General features: G+C 32.9%; 1 protein-coding gene across 3 annotated transcripts in view; it reads left to right on the top strand.

Annotated features, from left to right (window-relative positions):
• Window positions 1-16,289, top strand: part of ERCC6L2 (ERCC excision repair 6 like 2) — a 145,944-nt gene that overhangs the window by 28,105 nt on the left and 101,550 nt on the right. For 2 of the 3 annotated variants that reach the window (XM_053577146.1, XM_053577155.1), the window contains 2 exons: window positions 2,783-2,905; window positions 9,390-9,583. In XM_053577146.1, coding sequence (XP_053433121.1) covers window positions 2,783-2,905; window positions 9,390-9,583 — 317 coding nt within the window. Of the gene's footprint in view, window positions 1-2,360; window positions 2,505-2,782; window positions 2,906-9,389; window positions 9,584-16,289 lie in introns of all 3 variants that reach the window. The other variant, XM_053577142.1, reaches the window with a different exon arrangement.

Raw genomic sequence — 16,289 nt, 5'->3', positions numbered from 1 at the left:
CAATATTTCATGTGTGCTTGAAATGAAATGGTACTTTGCAGTACTATACAGTAGTCTATCCAATGTTCAGGTTTGCTTACTATGTTAACCAAATCTACATCTTTATTGATTATTTTGTTTATTCTAGCTGCATATATAAAAATCTATCATTGTGCTAGTGAATTTGTCTACTTTTATTTCAGTAAACTTATTTACCAATTTAGACTTTTTATGACTTCCACATAAATTAATTTTATCAACATTAACTTGTGCTTCTTTAGTATTGCTTTTTGCCTTCTTTATCTGTCATTAATTTAGCTGTATCAATTTTCTTTTTTTGTTGCATGATCTGTCATTTTCCATTTTTTAATTACAACTTTATCTCATTTTAGATGTTTTTCTTATAAGTGGCATGTATTTTATGTGTCTAATAATAATAATTTGTGCTTTACTTAGAGCATTTAGTCCATATCCATGTAATGTGCTTTCTGATATATTTGAATTTAAGCCTAGTATTTTACTAGTTTCTCTTTATTTGTTTCATGCAATCAGTGTTTAGTTTCTTCCTCTTTTTACCTTCTTTTGGATAGATTTTTGTATTACTCTATTATCCCCCCCCATTAGATTGGTAATTATACATTATTTATTCTTTTTCTGGTGGTTATGTCAGAGATTACAACAGACATCCCTGATTTATCATTATCTAATATAAATTACTACTTCTGTTTCCTCCTGGACAACATAAGGACCTCAGAGTATTATAACTCCACTTGTGCTCCTTCTGACTCATAATACATTTGTTGTCATAGCTTTTTAATTTAATTTAATATTTGAGACAAGGTCTCACTCTGTTGCTTGGGCTACCATTTTGATTCTTTTTTTTTTTTTTATTAAATCATAGCTGTGTACATTAATGCGATCATGGGGCACCATACACTGGTTTTATAGACCGTTTGACACATTTTCATCACATTGGTTAACATAGCCTTCCTGGCATTTTCTTAGTTACTGTGTTAAGACATTTATATTCTACATATATACCCTTGTAAGATGCACCACAGGTGTACCATTTTTATTCTTAATTTTTTTTTCTGCATCACTGATCTTCTGTTTAAGATCATTTTCCCTATTCCTGAAAATAAGCTTTCTTTCTTTCTTTTCTTGAGACAGGGTTTCATTTTGTCGCCCTCAGTAGAGTACCATGGCATTGCAGCTCACAACCTCAAACTCTTGGGCTCAAGTGATTCTCTTGCCTCACCGACGCAAGTAGCTGGGACTGCAGGCACCTGCCACAGTGCCCGGCTATTTTAAGAGACGAGGTCTTGCTCTGGCTCAGGCATTCCATCCACCTCCGCTCCTGTGAGCTCAGACGATCCATCCTGTGAGCTCAGACAATTCATCCACCTCCGCTTTCCCAGAGTGCTAGGATTACAGGCATGAGCCACTGTGCCCAGTCACCTGAAAACAGTCTTTAGTTATGTTCTTTAGTGTGCACCATTTGGTGATGAATTGCCTCAGTTTTTGATTATCTGAACATCTTTCCTCTTTGTTCTTGAATATTATCACTGGGTATAAAAATCTAGTTGCTTGTATTTTCTTTAGGACTTTGAAAATACTCTATTGTGTAGTGTCTTCTATTGTTTTTGTTGCAGAGTCAGCTATAATTGTTGCTTTTTTTGGTAGGTAATCTGTTTTTATCTATAGCTGTTTTTATCAATAATATTATATTTTTGTCTCGAGTTCATTCTGTGAAGTATCTACTCAGGGATTTTGTTTGACCTGTTTTGTTTTGTGTCTTGGCTTGTTGTTTTTAGTAGATCTTGAATCTATGACTTAAGTTTTTTAAATCAACTTTTGAAAGTTTTCAGCTTTTATTTCTTCAAGTACTTCTCCTGTACCATTCTTTTTCTTCTATCATTTGGGATTCAGATTATATGTATCCATATCCATGTTAAAAATAATTTTTTCTATAGTTCTTCTAATTTTTTCATATTTTTTCTTTAGGTTTAAATGTTTGTTATTTATTTTTATAAGGTAATGATCATTTCTTTTTCCCTGTTTGGATACCTCATATACCTTTCCTGTCAAACTTTAAAACAACCCTGCCGATATTATTTTTGCTATTTTTACAGGAATTATTTAGAAAGGTTAACTACCTTGCCCAAGTTCATACAGCTGCCAAGCAACAGTTAAAATTTGATCTGAAATGTAATTGTTTCAGTATTTCTTACTTTCCATTATGTGAGCTTTGGGTTCCTTTTAAAAATCTGTCTTTCTCACTTGACTTTGGAGAATAGCTGTAATTCAAAATTATGTGTATGTGTATTGATGAATTACTCTATCTTAAAATAACATCCTGTCATTCCCCTTTTATTTATTAGATAAACAGAAGTGCACAAATTTATGAGCCAAATATTACCCTCCCTATGGAGTTTATTTTTTACATGGAAAGAAGAATGTATACAGTTTATTTAAATAGAGGACATGAAAAGATAGTTTCCATGGATAGAAAAACAAATAAGAAGGTAATGCCCCAAGTGATGGAATTAAGAAAGAATTCATCGAGTAGGTAAAACTTATCATGGAAAAGTTGGTCATATGAGGATTTTTTAATGTATTCAAGGGTAGCAAACATTTGTTGGTGAATTATCAATAAAGAAAAATCAATACTAGTGTTTCATGTTACATTTTTCCCCTAACAAATTTGTTTGTACACAGTTTGTCACTAATTGAGTAGTCACATAAACAGTGAAATTTTGTACATTATGATACATTATATGCAGTGACTGATTTTTTTTTCCAGGTTATTTCATTTCTGGCTGCAGTTTTGCATAAAAAGGGAACCCGTGAGGATATCGAAAACAACATGCCAGAGTTTTTACTAAGAAGTTTGAAAAAGGAACCCCCTTTGTCAACAGCAAGAAAGGTAAAATACCTAGAAATATTCCACTCATGAAGCTAATACTGTAAAAGCATATAGAAATTTTAAAATATCATAATTGTAGTATATACATTTTAAAACAATTTAAAGTTATTAAAATATTTGTCTTATAGGCCTAATTTTTGAAAGATTACCAATTTTATCCTGAAGTTAAATTTCGTTGTCTCTCAGAATGACAAAATGTAATTTTAGCTTGAGCTAGTTTAGGCGTTTCAATCTGTTAGTTGGATGGATTTACATGATTCACTTTGATTCCTTTTTAAATTTTTATGAATATATATGCAAAGTTCAAGTCTTCATTATATTGTTTTCTATGTACGTGAGAATGAAATGGAGAGAATTATAGATATTGATAACAAAAGTGTGTCATTTGATATTTAAAGTTGCTTAGCAGACTAATTACATTCCCAAAATATGAAACAAATTCTTTTTTTAAATTAAATTAAATTTTTAAATTTTATTTTAACATAATTAAGGGGTTACAAATGTTTTTGATACATGGACACACTGCATAATGCTCAAGTCAGGGCTTTCAGTATGCCTGCGATCAGGACATATTCATTGTACCTGATAAGTATGTTTTTATCCCTCACCCACCTCCGACTCTTCCACCCACTTAGTTTTCAATAACCTTTATGTTTCATCATGCCCATGTATACCTATGGTTTAGCTCTCATTTCTAAGTGAGAACATGTGGTTTATTTCTGAGGTATTTCACTTAGGATAATGTTCTTCATTTCCATCCAAGTTGCTGTAAATGACATTATTTCATTCCTTTTTATGGCTGAGTAGTACTCTATGGTGTGCATATACATACGTGCACACACTCACACATTTTCTGATCCATTCATAAATTCATGGTCACTTAGACTGATTCCATATCTTTGCAATTGTGAATTATGCTGTGACAAACATTTGAATGCAGGTATCTTGATAATAAGATTTCTTTTCCTCTGAGTAGATACCTAGTAGTGGGATTAATGGATCAAATGGTAGGCTACTTTTAGCTCATTGAGGAATCTGCATACTGTTTTCCATAGAGGTTGTACTAGTTTTCATACTTATCAACAGTGTGTAAGTGTCCCTTTTTCTCTGTATCCATGCTAATATCTGTTGTTTTTTGACTTTTTGACAATGTCTAATGACAAAGGTAAGGTGGTATCTCATTGTGGTTTTAATTTGTATTTCCCTGATGATTAGTGATGTTGAACATTTTTTCATGTTTATTGGCTATCTGTCTTCTTTTGAATAAATTCTGTTCATGTCTTTTTCTCACTTTTTGATGGGGTTTCTTGCTGTCTTGTTTGAGTTCTTTATAGATTCTGAATATTAGTCCTTTGTTAGATATTGTCTCCCGTTCTGTGGGTTGACTGTTTACCCTATTGATTATTTCCTTTGCTGTGCTAGAGCCTTTTAATTTAATTGAATCTCATTCATTTATTTTTGTTGTTCCTGTATTGCCTTTGGGGTCTTAGTCATAAATTCCTTGCCTACGCCTATGTCCAGAAGAGTTTTTCCTACATTTTCTTCTAGACATTTTTATGGCTTCTTGCCTTACATTTAAGTCTTTAATCCTTCTTGGATTAATTTTTGTATATAGCTAGAGATAGAAGTCCTGCTTCATTCCTATGCATGTAGATATCCAATTTTCTCAGCATCATTTATTAAATAGGGGAACCTTTCCCTGGTGTAACTTTTTGTCTGCTTTTTCAAAGATTGGTTGCTCATAGTTATATGGTTTTATTTCCGTGTTCTCTATTCTGTTCTTTTGTACAATAGCATGCTGTTTTGGTTACTTGAACTCCTGAGTTCAAGTGATCCTCCTACTTCAGCCTCCCAGAGTGCTAGAATTACAGGTGTAAGCATACCCAGTCCTGTTGCAGTTACCATAGCCCTGTGGTATAATTTGAAATCAAATAATATCATTCCTCCATGTGTGTTCTTTTTGCTTAAGATTGCTATTCAGGTTCTTTTTTTTGGTTCCAAATGAAGATTAGGATTGTTTTTTCTAGATCTGTGAAATAAGACATTTGGTATTTTGATGGGGAACGCATTGAATCTGTACGTCACTTTGAGTAGAATGAACATTTTAATGTTGATGCTACCAATCCATGAGCATGGGATGATTTTTCATTGGTTTATGTCATCTACAATATTTTTCATCAGTGTTTAGTAATTCTCCTGTAGCGGTCTTTCACCTCCTTGGTTAAGTATGTATATTCTAAGTATTTTATTTTTATTTTCTTTGTAGCTATTGTAAGTGGCATCATAAGAGTCCTTGATTTGACTCTCAGCTTGACGGTTATTAATTTATAAAAATGCTACTAATTTATGTACACTGATTTTGTAACTTGAAACATTGCTGAATTTATTTATCAATTCTAGGAGTCTTTTCTTACAATGTTATATCTAGGCTCAGGGGTTCTCAAACTACGGCCCGCAGGCCACATGAGGCAGTGTGATTGTATTTGTTCCCGTTTTGTTTTTTTACTTCAAAATAAGATATATGCAGTGTGCATAGGAATTTGTTCATAGTTTTTTTTTTTTTTTAACTGTAGTCCGGCCCTCCAATGGTCTGAGGGACAGTGAACTGGCCCCCTGTTTAAAAAGTTTGAGGACCTCTGATAGGGTATTCTAGGTATAAGATTGTATAATTGGCAAACAAGGATAGTTGGACCTCTTCTTTCCTGATTTGGATGCTCTTTCTTCCTTTCTCTTGACTCATTGCTTTGACTAGAGCTTCTAGTACTATATTGAGTAGAAGTGATGACAATGGGCACTCTTGTCTTATTCCAGTTGTTAGGGGGAATGATTTCACTTTACTCCATTCCGTATGATGTTGGCTGAGGGTTTGTGGCTTTTACAATTTTTAGGTATGTTTCTTCTATGCCTAGCTGGTTGAGGGTTTTTATCCTGACAGGGTGCTGGATTTTATTGAATGCTTTTTCTGCATCTATTGAGATGATCATATGGTCTTTGTTTTTGCTTCTTGCTTCTGTTTTTATGTCATGAATCACATTTATTGATTTGAGTATGTTGAACCATCTTTGCATACCTGGGATAAAACCCACTTGATCATAGTGAATTATCTTTTTGATGTGCTATTGAATTTGGCTTGGTGGTACTACATATCTTATTGAGAATTTTTGTGTCAATGTTCATAAGCATTATAGCTCTGTAGTTTTCTTTTTTTGTTGTGTCTTCCAAAAATGTGAAACAAATTCTATCAGTACAAGGAAGTTGGATTCAGAAAGATTAGGTCAATGCTTGTCTCTGCTTCTGCACATGTGGCTGTGAATACTAATCAAACCCATACTTCATATTTTCCTTATATTAATGTATGTTTATAAACATCTTACAGAGAAATCTTATAAAAATAAGAGATGTCTAGTAAAACAATGAAATACCAAAACATTGTATTATAACTGCACGTCTTTTATATTATCCTCAGTGTCCAGGAAACTGGATAGGAGTAAACATGAAGTGATTTTATGAAATATTTACTGCCTCATGATAATAAACAACTGACCACACATTTTAAAACAGAAATTCTTTTAAGGAAATCTTAGATATAAGATTGCTAAGAAGTCCAAGTTTACTCTTATCTACCATAAGGGCCATTTCAGTGCAAAATTTTGAGATACATTGGCTTAAGATATTATAATTGTTATTTTAAATTCTCTTATTATTTTTAATAGCATAAACGCATCAGATTCTGAGCATCAGATTCAGTGTAATCCTGAAGTGATTAGGATTCATTCATAATGATTCTTAATGTAATTTAAGTATTGAAGAGTTCTTCTCATACTGTTTTTAGCCATGGATTCAGTCATTCTTGGCTCTTAATGTCAGTGCTGACCTTATATAACTCTTAGTTGCCACTTGTAACATCAGACAGGGGAGAGAGAAAAAAAGAAGGAAAAGTAATATCCTAATGTTTAAATAGATTTTAAATATTTTAGAACAAGAATGGGAGAAATGAAAGCAAAGAAAGCTATTCATTTGATGGTATGATCAAAAAAAAAAGAGAGAAAAAAAGAAAGTAGTTTTTAATTATTTTATTTACTGTACATTTTTTTTAGATCCTTATTATGTACCAAGAACCTTATGTTACAAATTATGCTATCATAAACATCCTTATATCTTATCTTGGCAACTTTTGTAATTATAATTATAGGATAAGTTCTTTCTTAAAAATTTTAAAGTTTTTAATTTTTATTTATTATGGATACAAGTTATATAAGGATAAATTCTTATTACTGGAATTGTATAGTAGATGGTACTGGATTTGGGAGTTTGTGCATATTACATTTTGATAGCTGGAATCAAATTATCCATTCCAGACATTATGACAATTCATATTCCCACCAATGGTGTGTATTTGTTCCCACTTTTTCATCTGCCCTAGTTATTAACAAACATAAATTATGTCTATCTGAGAGATTAATAAAATTATATCTTGCTTTGATTTGTATTTCATTAATTATGAATGAAGTTGAATAGCTTTTTAGGTGCATAAAAGCCATTTTTAATGGCTTTGCCTATTTTAAAATCTTGTTCTTTTTAGTCATGGTAGTTAATTAATAGCCCTTAACCATGTATTCTAGATACTGAATTTTTGCATGTGTTTTGAAAATATTTCTTCTCCACTTTTTCGGAGACAGTTTTTGACTTATTTATTAGTTAAAAAATTTTAAGTATTTATATTTGTCTGTCTTGATAACTGCTGAGTTTTTTGTCTGCCTAGAAAAGCCTTTTATCTCTAAAAATGCTAATATATTCATTCAAGATTCTTTCATACCCTAGCCTCCTAGAGTGCTAGGATTACAGGCGTGAGCCACTATTCCTGGCCTATTCATTTCTCTTCCAGATCTAAACAGTTCTAGTTATTTTCGTATTATAATATATTTTAAACTTGTTCACCATGTTTAACTGGGTCTTCTATGTTTTGGCTGCTATTACAAATAGAATTTTTTTTATTTTACTTTGTTTTTGAGACAGAGTCTCGCTATGTTGCCCTCAATAGAGTGCCGTGGCGTCACAGCAACCTCAAACTCTTGGGCTTCGGCAATTCTTTTGACTCAGCCTCCTGAGTAGCTGGGACTACAGGCGCTTACCACAATGCCCAGCTGTTTTTTTGGTTGCAGTTTCATTGCTGTCTAGCAGGCCTTGGCCAGACTTGAACCCGCCAGCCTTGGTGTATGTGGCTGGCACCCTACTTATTGAGCTACGGGCGCTGAGCCTTTTGTTTTACTTTTTAACTGGCTGCATTTTTGTATGTATTAAAGTCATGCATATTTTGTAAATTCTACTTTCTTAATTCTTTTGCTAGTCATAGTAGTTGATTTACTGTTCCTTTAGTTGGTTGACTTATGTTTTGATAATTTTGCTTGTCATTTCCATTCTTAAATCTCTTATTTACTTTTCTTTTTTAATTGCAAGATTTAATTTTATTGTTTTAGTCTATTTCTGTTTGGTAGAATACCATTTTTGTAAAAGGTGGTCATAAATAGAATGGGTACTAAACTGAAATGCCTATGCTCAAACTCAGCCCCAGCCAAAACTGCAAATAAATAAATAAATAAATAAAAGTGTGACTCCTCATGCATTATGGCATTAGAAACATAATGTGGGTACAGACTGTGACAAGATACTCTAAACTATTTAATGTCTGATAATTTTGAACCTGCCACCTTCATCATATGGGGCCAGCACCCTACTTCTTTGAACCACAGGAGCCACCCCACACTTTTAACAGAATACTCCTTAATAAGCGAGCTAGATTTATTGAAAACGATTAAAAACAATTCAATATTTTCTAGTTACACTAATTTAACCTAGCCTCTTAATTTTATAATATTTAAGTTAATAAATTTTAATTTTATTTGTTTTAGATACAGTTTTATAAATTGTGTGTTAGTTTCACAATAAGAAATATTACCCTCGGGCGGCGCCTGTGGCTCAAGGAGTAGGGCGCCGGTCCCATATGCCGGAGGTAGCGGGTTCAAACCCAGCCCCGGCCAAAAAAAGAAATATTACCCTCGCTGGCCTTGTTCATACCACCCTGAACATACAGGAAGGAGAACTCTGAGACCATGTATTTCAATAAAAATGCATGGCATGCTTTGCATATTTCCATTACCCATTTGCCAACTTGAAGTTAATATTGGGGGTCCTGATTTTAGTCTCTTCTCTCTTTTCAAGAGTTACTTTTGTCATTTCTTAATGCCTTTTTTTGTAGAGGGAAATAAAAAAATAGCTGCTCCGTTAGACAAGGTTATGTACCTATTTTGTCCTAATAAGAAGCTAATTATACAGCAAAATAGTTTTGGGAGTTTTCTATGTCCAAACATAGTTATTCTTATTTATTAGAATGTCAAAATTAAGGCAGAATACTAGTGATATTCTGGATTTCATTTTGGGGGTTCTTTTTCATTTAAAAAAATCACAATTTTTAATCTTCTTTTAGATGTTCTTAATAGTTGCTCCTCTCTCTGTACTCTATAACTGGAAGGATGAATTGGATACCTGGGGATATTTCAGAGTTACAGTTTTACATGGAAACAGAAAAGACAATGAACTGATTCGTATAAAGCAGAGGAAATGTGAAATTGCTCTAACAACTTATGAAACACTGCGCTTATGTCTGGATGAGCTTAACAGGTAATGGAAATAATGGGAGTGATTGCATTAATATTCTGCTTATGTCAATTATAAGTATTTGTATCTTTATATTGTGGTTTTTTAAATAAAGCTCATTTTCTTTAGCTTCTCTTATTTTTATTTCAGAGTTATGGAAATATATAAGTTATAGTAACTTATTGTCTAAGAAGGAAAACTCTGCCTCAATTTTTCCACAGTCTCTTATTCTATTTCTTAAACTTCATATAGTATTCCTCTCCAAACAATGCTTGAAGAGTTGGTAAGACTTGTCCTAAATCTCATAGACAGCCTATTATGCATACAGGGCCTCTGGAAAAAAAAAAGATAGTGATTTCATAAATGATTATAATTATAGGAATCTGTTACGAATGTAGAATGGTAAAAAATACACACATACATACACACCCCTCCCCCCAAACATACCCAGTGGGAACAACTGTATCCTGGAGTGTAAGAGAGAAGTGAGATGAGAAGGGAACAGATCATAAAGAGTATCAAAAGCTACTTAGGGGATTTGATCTTTGTCCTTATAGCAACAGAGTGCCCCTGAAGTGTTTTCAGCAAATTACTGACATGATATAGATGATCATATTTGCACTTTAAAATAATACTCTAGCTGCTATATGTATAGACAGAGGACAGCCAGGTTGAATGGAGAGAGACCAATTAAGAGGCTTGTTATGAACTGGATTGTCCCCCTACTCCCCAAATTCATTTGTTCCGGTCCCAACACCAGTAGTTCAGAATATAGGACTTTAAAAAGGTGATTAAGCAAAGGAGTAGGGCCCCAGCTCCATATGCCAGAGGTGGAGGGTTCAAGCCCAGCCCCAGCCAAAAACTAAAACAAAAAAGAAAAAGAAAAAAAAAAAAAAAGAGGTGATTAAAACAGGGCATTTGGGTGGGGCCTGGTTCAGTATAACTGGTATCCTTATAAGAGGAGAAACCAGGGACACACTAGTCAGGAAAGGACATGTGAGGACATAGCAAGAAGGCAGTTATCCTATAAGCCAAGGAAAAAGGCCTCAGAAGAAACCAAACCTGCGAATATCTTTATCTTGGAATTCTAGCTTCTAGAATTGTGAGAAAATAAGTTTCTGTTGTTAAGGGCTGCTGTATTTTATTTTGGCAGCCATAGCAAACTAATACAAGATTTTTATAATAGTCTGGTCAAAGGACGATGGTAGTCAGGTCTGAACTGCTCATAGTCGTTCCAGCAATAGGTTGGGCCTTGAGAAAGTCATTAATTTTTGATCGGCTCTAGTTTAGATTTTTCCCTTTAAGGATATAATTATGCCCATTAGGTGAAGATTAAAGTGTGGCATTAGAAAAAGTTATCTAGTTAAGTCTTTAAAATGTTAAGATTATAGTCAATTTGAACTATTACCAATGAAGGATTTAATGATATTCCCTTGAAGCTGATTGAAATTTAGAGAATCAGGTTATTTCTAAAGGTAACGCTTATGCACAACAGCATTAAAATGCTTTGGCATTAGATAAAAATGAAGAATGACAATCAATAGTTGTCTCATAAATTTCATAGCACAAAAGATATTTGAGAGTAGAAGTCAGTAATTAGCTATGTGGCTTTAGGTAAATCAACTCATTTGGAAAATAGCAGAGGATAAATTAAATTAGTCTCTGTCAAAACTAGTTCTTCAAGCTCATCTGGAAAGTTTTATTAAAATCAACTGTAATGAGGTTTATTTAATTCGTATACATTAATTTATACCCATTTTACGTACAGTAGAAACTCCATAGTTGACCTCCTCCCTGTACTGACCACCTCTATAAGTTGACCTAATTTTTATACACTGGACATGCACCACGTGTGCATTATCAATACAATAGGCCTGCTTCCTTATGTTGACCTCCTCTATTTATTGACCAGTTTGTTACAGTCCCTTGGGTGGTCAACTTACAGAAGTTCTGCTGTATATAGTTTGATGAATCTTGACTAGGAGTTGGCAAATTTTTTCTGTAAAAGAGCCAGAAAGATAGTAAATAGTTAGGATTTGGGGTTCCATACAGTCTCTGTTGCATATGCTTCTTTTATATTTTTACAAACCTTTAAAAATGTAAAAGCTATTCTTAGCTTGCTGACTATACAAAAGTGGCCACAGACTGGATTTGGCCCACAGGCAATAGTTTGCTGAACCCTAGTTTTGTTTTGGCAAGTAGATACTTAAATCTAACTAACTGCTATCCCAAACAAGGTATAAAGTATTTTTATCATCCACAGATTTCTTTCTTGACTTCTTTATAGTCAGCCTTTCCTCAACCTTCACCTTATATGTGTATAACCACTGATTTTGGGTTTCTGTCACTAGAGATTAGTTTAAGCTGTTCTAGAGCATCATATATAAATGGAATTATGCAGGTAACTTTTTTGCGGCTGACATCTTTTGTTCAACATGCTTTTGAGAATCACCATGTCATTGAGCATATCAGTGATTGTTCTTTTTTAATGTTGAATTGTGTTCTATTTTATGAGAATACCACATTTTGTCACTTATTCATTTGAGGATGCATATTTATGTTTTTCTAGTTTTGGGTTATTATAAATAAAACTTCAAGGGGTATTTATGTTTAAGTCTCTTTTTTTTGACATATACTTTCATTTTTCTTGGGTTAATACCTAAGAGGAGAATGTCTAGATTATATGATAACTTTAGATTTAACTTTAGAAGAAACTGCCAAACTATTTTCCAGAATAATTGTACCATTTTACTTCAGTTAGCAATGTAGGAGAGTTCAGTTGCCAACATTTTTGTTTTTAGCTCATTTAGTAGGTGTATAGTGGTATCTCATTGTAGAATAATTTGTACTTTTCTGACCCATTCACGTCTGTTTGAAAAATGTTTATTCTCCAGTCAGGAGTAGTGTTCTATAAATATCAATAAGACTAGGTTGGTTAAAGTATTGTTCAAGCATTCTCTTATTACTGATTTCCTTTTCAGTGGTTTACAATGTCTGAGTGAAGAGGATTGAAATCTTCTATTATAATCATTAATTTGTTTATTTCTCCCTTTAGCTCTGTCAGTTTTCAATTTATGTATTTTAAAGCTATGTTATTAGGTACACATGCATTTATAATTGTTATTTTTTCCTGATAAATTGACCTTTTTATATTCAGAAAATGTACCATTTTATTTCTAATATTTCTTAGCTGACATTTTGTTTGATTATTAACATGGCCAATCAAATCTTCTTATGCTTGCCGCATGTTTTTAATTTCAAAGTATCTGTTGTATGATTATGATTATGATAATTATTATTTTGTGAGACGGGGTCTCCTTCTATCACCAAGGCTAGAGTGCAGTAGTAACAGCTTAGCCCATAGAAATCTCAAACTCCTGGGTTAAAGCAATCCTCCTGCTTTAGCCTCCCAAGTAGCTGGGAGTACAGGTGCCCACCACAATGCCAGGCTAATTTTTCTTTCTTTCTTTCTTTTTTTTTTTTTAAGTAGAGCAGTGTGGGGGGCTCTCACTCTTGATCAGGCTGGTCTTGACCTCATGAGCTCAACTAGTCCTCCTGCTTCCGCCTCCCAGAGTGATCATAGGCACGAGCCACTGCATAGGGCCAATGTATCTGTTCTTTATATAGAAGAAAGTGAGTCTCTGTAGTTAGTGCATAGTTGAATCTTGTTTTTTTATGTGTTCTGATAATCTTTGCTTTTCATTTGGGGTATTTAGGGTATATTAATATAATATGACTAATTGGATTTACAGCTACTGTTTTTCTCAGGTCTAGAATTGACTTTATATGTTAAATTTACAAATTGATAATTTGGCCTGTTTACTGTTTCATGGATGTTGGCAGAAGACAGACTAATCTGAGATGTGAAGAGGTTAAGTCATTTGTCTGAGCCTATACAACTTTGGGTTTTTAACTAATGTGCTATACCCCCCACCCCCAAAAAAAGATGTTCTGCAATAGATATAATAAATTTATTTGTCATGGTATCAATCATATTTAATTATTTTTTTATCTATCACTTTATAATATAACCTCTTTGATATAGAAGATTTATATCTTTAATTTTTGTATTTCAGTGTGTATTATACTTTTGGTACATAATGGTTTCTGAACAGACATTTAAGGGGTTATTTTTTCTATGATTACTATAAATTTTAAACAAGAATTTTAAAATGGGATCACCTAACTATAAATCACATATTTATAAGGTTAGAGGAATCAAAATGTAATTTTTGTTATAGCTGTTTATTTTGTCGTATTAATTTGAATGGCTTTATTTTGACAAATATTTAAAATGAGCAAATATTAAGTTTTTTTGAGAACAGTGCTGTGTACATTTATCATAGATAATTTACAGAGTAGAAAAACACTATATAAGGAAAGTGTATCTTTTTTTATTTCTATTATATTTTTCCTTCATTTTAAAGTTTATCGAGGTTATATATACATCATTTAAAGACCCAAATATAATATAAGGTGTTTAGTGAAAAACTGCAGTTCGCTCCTGCCTTTCCATTACCTTTTCCTTCAACTCTTACTGATTTTCTTAGCCTTTACTTCCCTGTCTCTGAAGACTGTATTTAAATTTTTTCTTTAGCTTTTAGCATTATCTGTTGATTTCTTCTGAAGGGAAATGAGTATTTTGCCCTTCTCTTGCTTACTTTAGGAGGACCTTGTCTGTCTGCTTTGTGGTGTGGGGGGAATGGCATTTAGGAGATCCAACGGTTGAACGTTTACATGACTTCATTTTCCAGAGGCATCTGGTGCCACCCATTCCTAACTTTTTAAGTGCTAAATAATCTAAATCAGACTGCTTATTGACTTTTTCCAACACTGGCAGAGGTTACTGCTTTCTCTGCTTTTATAAGTCCTCTTGTCCATGTTTTTTTCAGCTTCTAGAATGTTTTGGTTATTTTTTCCTCTCCCTTTCTCTTTGTTGAAGGCTTATACCTTTTTTCAACTTTCTAATAAGAAAATTATGAAACCTATAGAAAAGTTGAAATAATGGTACATGAAGATTCATATACTGACCATTAGATTCAACATTTGTGTGTATATACAGATTCAAATGTTGGCAAAAAGTAAGTTAATGTGTGGATGTGTGTGTGCTTTTATCTGTGTAAATAATCATTTCAGTAAGTCGGATATGACAAGTTATCTCTAAATATTTTAACTTGATTTTTTTTCTCAAGTTATCTCTAAATATTTTAACGTGATTTTTTTTCTCATGCCGTATTTATTGTCACACTTATGAAAATGAATAGCAGTTAAAATTTCTTTAATTATTTTCAAAGTATCTTTAACAGCTAATATTTTTAAAGTAGAATTCAATCAAGAATTGAATTTGGCTATTAGTCTATTAACTAGTAAGTCTATTTAGCTCCTTCTAATTCGGATCATTCCCCTGACTTTTATTTTTTCCTTATATGACTTTTTGACTGGACCAGGGCAGTTGTCTTAATAATCTATTATTAATATTAAATTTGTCAGATTGCTTTCTCGAGGAGGTGTAACTATTCTTCTGTTATCTGTATTTTAGTAAACTGGTTTTGGCCTAAAGGCTTAATTAGATTCAGGTTAAACATTTTTAGCAAGAATGTTTCATAAATAATTCTGTGGACTTCATATCATATTACTTCAGGAAGTATTAATGTCACTATTAATGAAGCCAATTTTGTCGCACAGGTTAAAGAGGTGGCCATCAGATCTCTCCAGTGGGAAGATTTGTTTCTCCCTTTACAATGAGCAAATAATCTGCGGCATGATACTTTGCCACCATTTAAATATTTTGGTCCCTCAATCCTTTTACTTAGTAATATTAGCATACACAAATTATTCTTGCCTGAATCAGTTATTTTAGTGAGTTTTGCAAAAATTGTCTTTGTAATTTTATCATTTCCTTTACACTTATTAATGATACTCTCTGTAAAGCTTTTCTTTATTAATTAGAAATTAACTACAACTTTGACTAAAAAATATAGTTGGTGATTCTTTTGCTTTAATTACTAATTTGGGGAGTAAGAAATTGGCATAGTGGTTATGCCATATGGTGGCAAAGTTCCTCACCCTACTCTTTCTCTTTCCCTTGTTTTTGAGTGTGATCACTATGGATTCATGGATTATTGAGGTATAAATGACATAAATGGTCAACTTTCATAATGATTTTTAGTAAGTTTTAAAAGTTGTGTGATTATCACCACAATCCAGTTTTAGAACATTTCCATCACCTCAAAAAGTAATTTGTTTGTAGTCAATCTCTGTTCCCATCTCCAGCCCCAGGCAATTACTAATCTGCTGTCTCTGTAGATTTGCCTTTTCTGGAAATTTCATGTAAATGGGACCATTCACTATAAAGTCACTGGTGCCTGGTTTCTTTTGCTTAACATCTTGTTTTTGAGGTTGATCTGTACAGTAACATATTTCAGTGATTTGTTCTTTTTTATTGCTGAACGGTGCTATCGTATACCTTATTTTGTATGTCCATCAACTGTTGATGGGCATTTGGATTATCTTTAATTTTGGCTGTATGAATAATTCTGTTGTGAATATTCACATACACGTCTTTGCTCCTGAGTTTTCATTTCTCTTTTGTAGATACCTAGGAATGGAATTGCTAAGTGTTATGGTTGAAAGTTCATGTTTAACATTTTAAGAAACTACCAAACTATTTTAGAAAAGTAGTTGTATGTTCCCAAAGACAGTGTATGAGGATTCTACTTTCTCCAATCTT

The sequence above is a fragment of the Nycticebus coucang genome, chromosome 2, assembly GCF_027406575.1.
Source record: "Nycticebus coucang isolate mNycCou1 chromosome 2, mNycCou1.pri, whole genome shotgun sequence".
NCBI lineage: Eukaryota > Metazoa > Chordata > Mammalia > Primates > Lorisidae > Nycticebus > Nycticebus coucang.
This window is presented reverse-complemented; position numbering and strand designations above follow the sequence as displayed.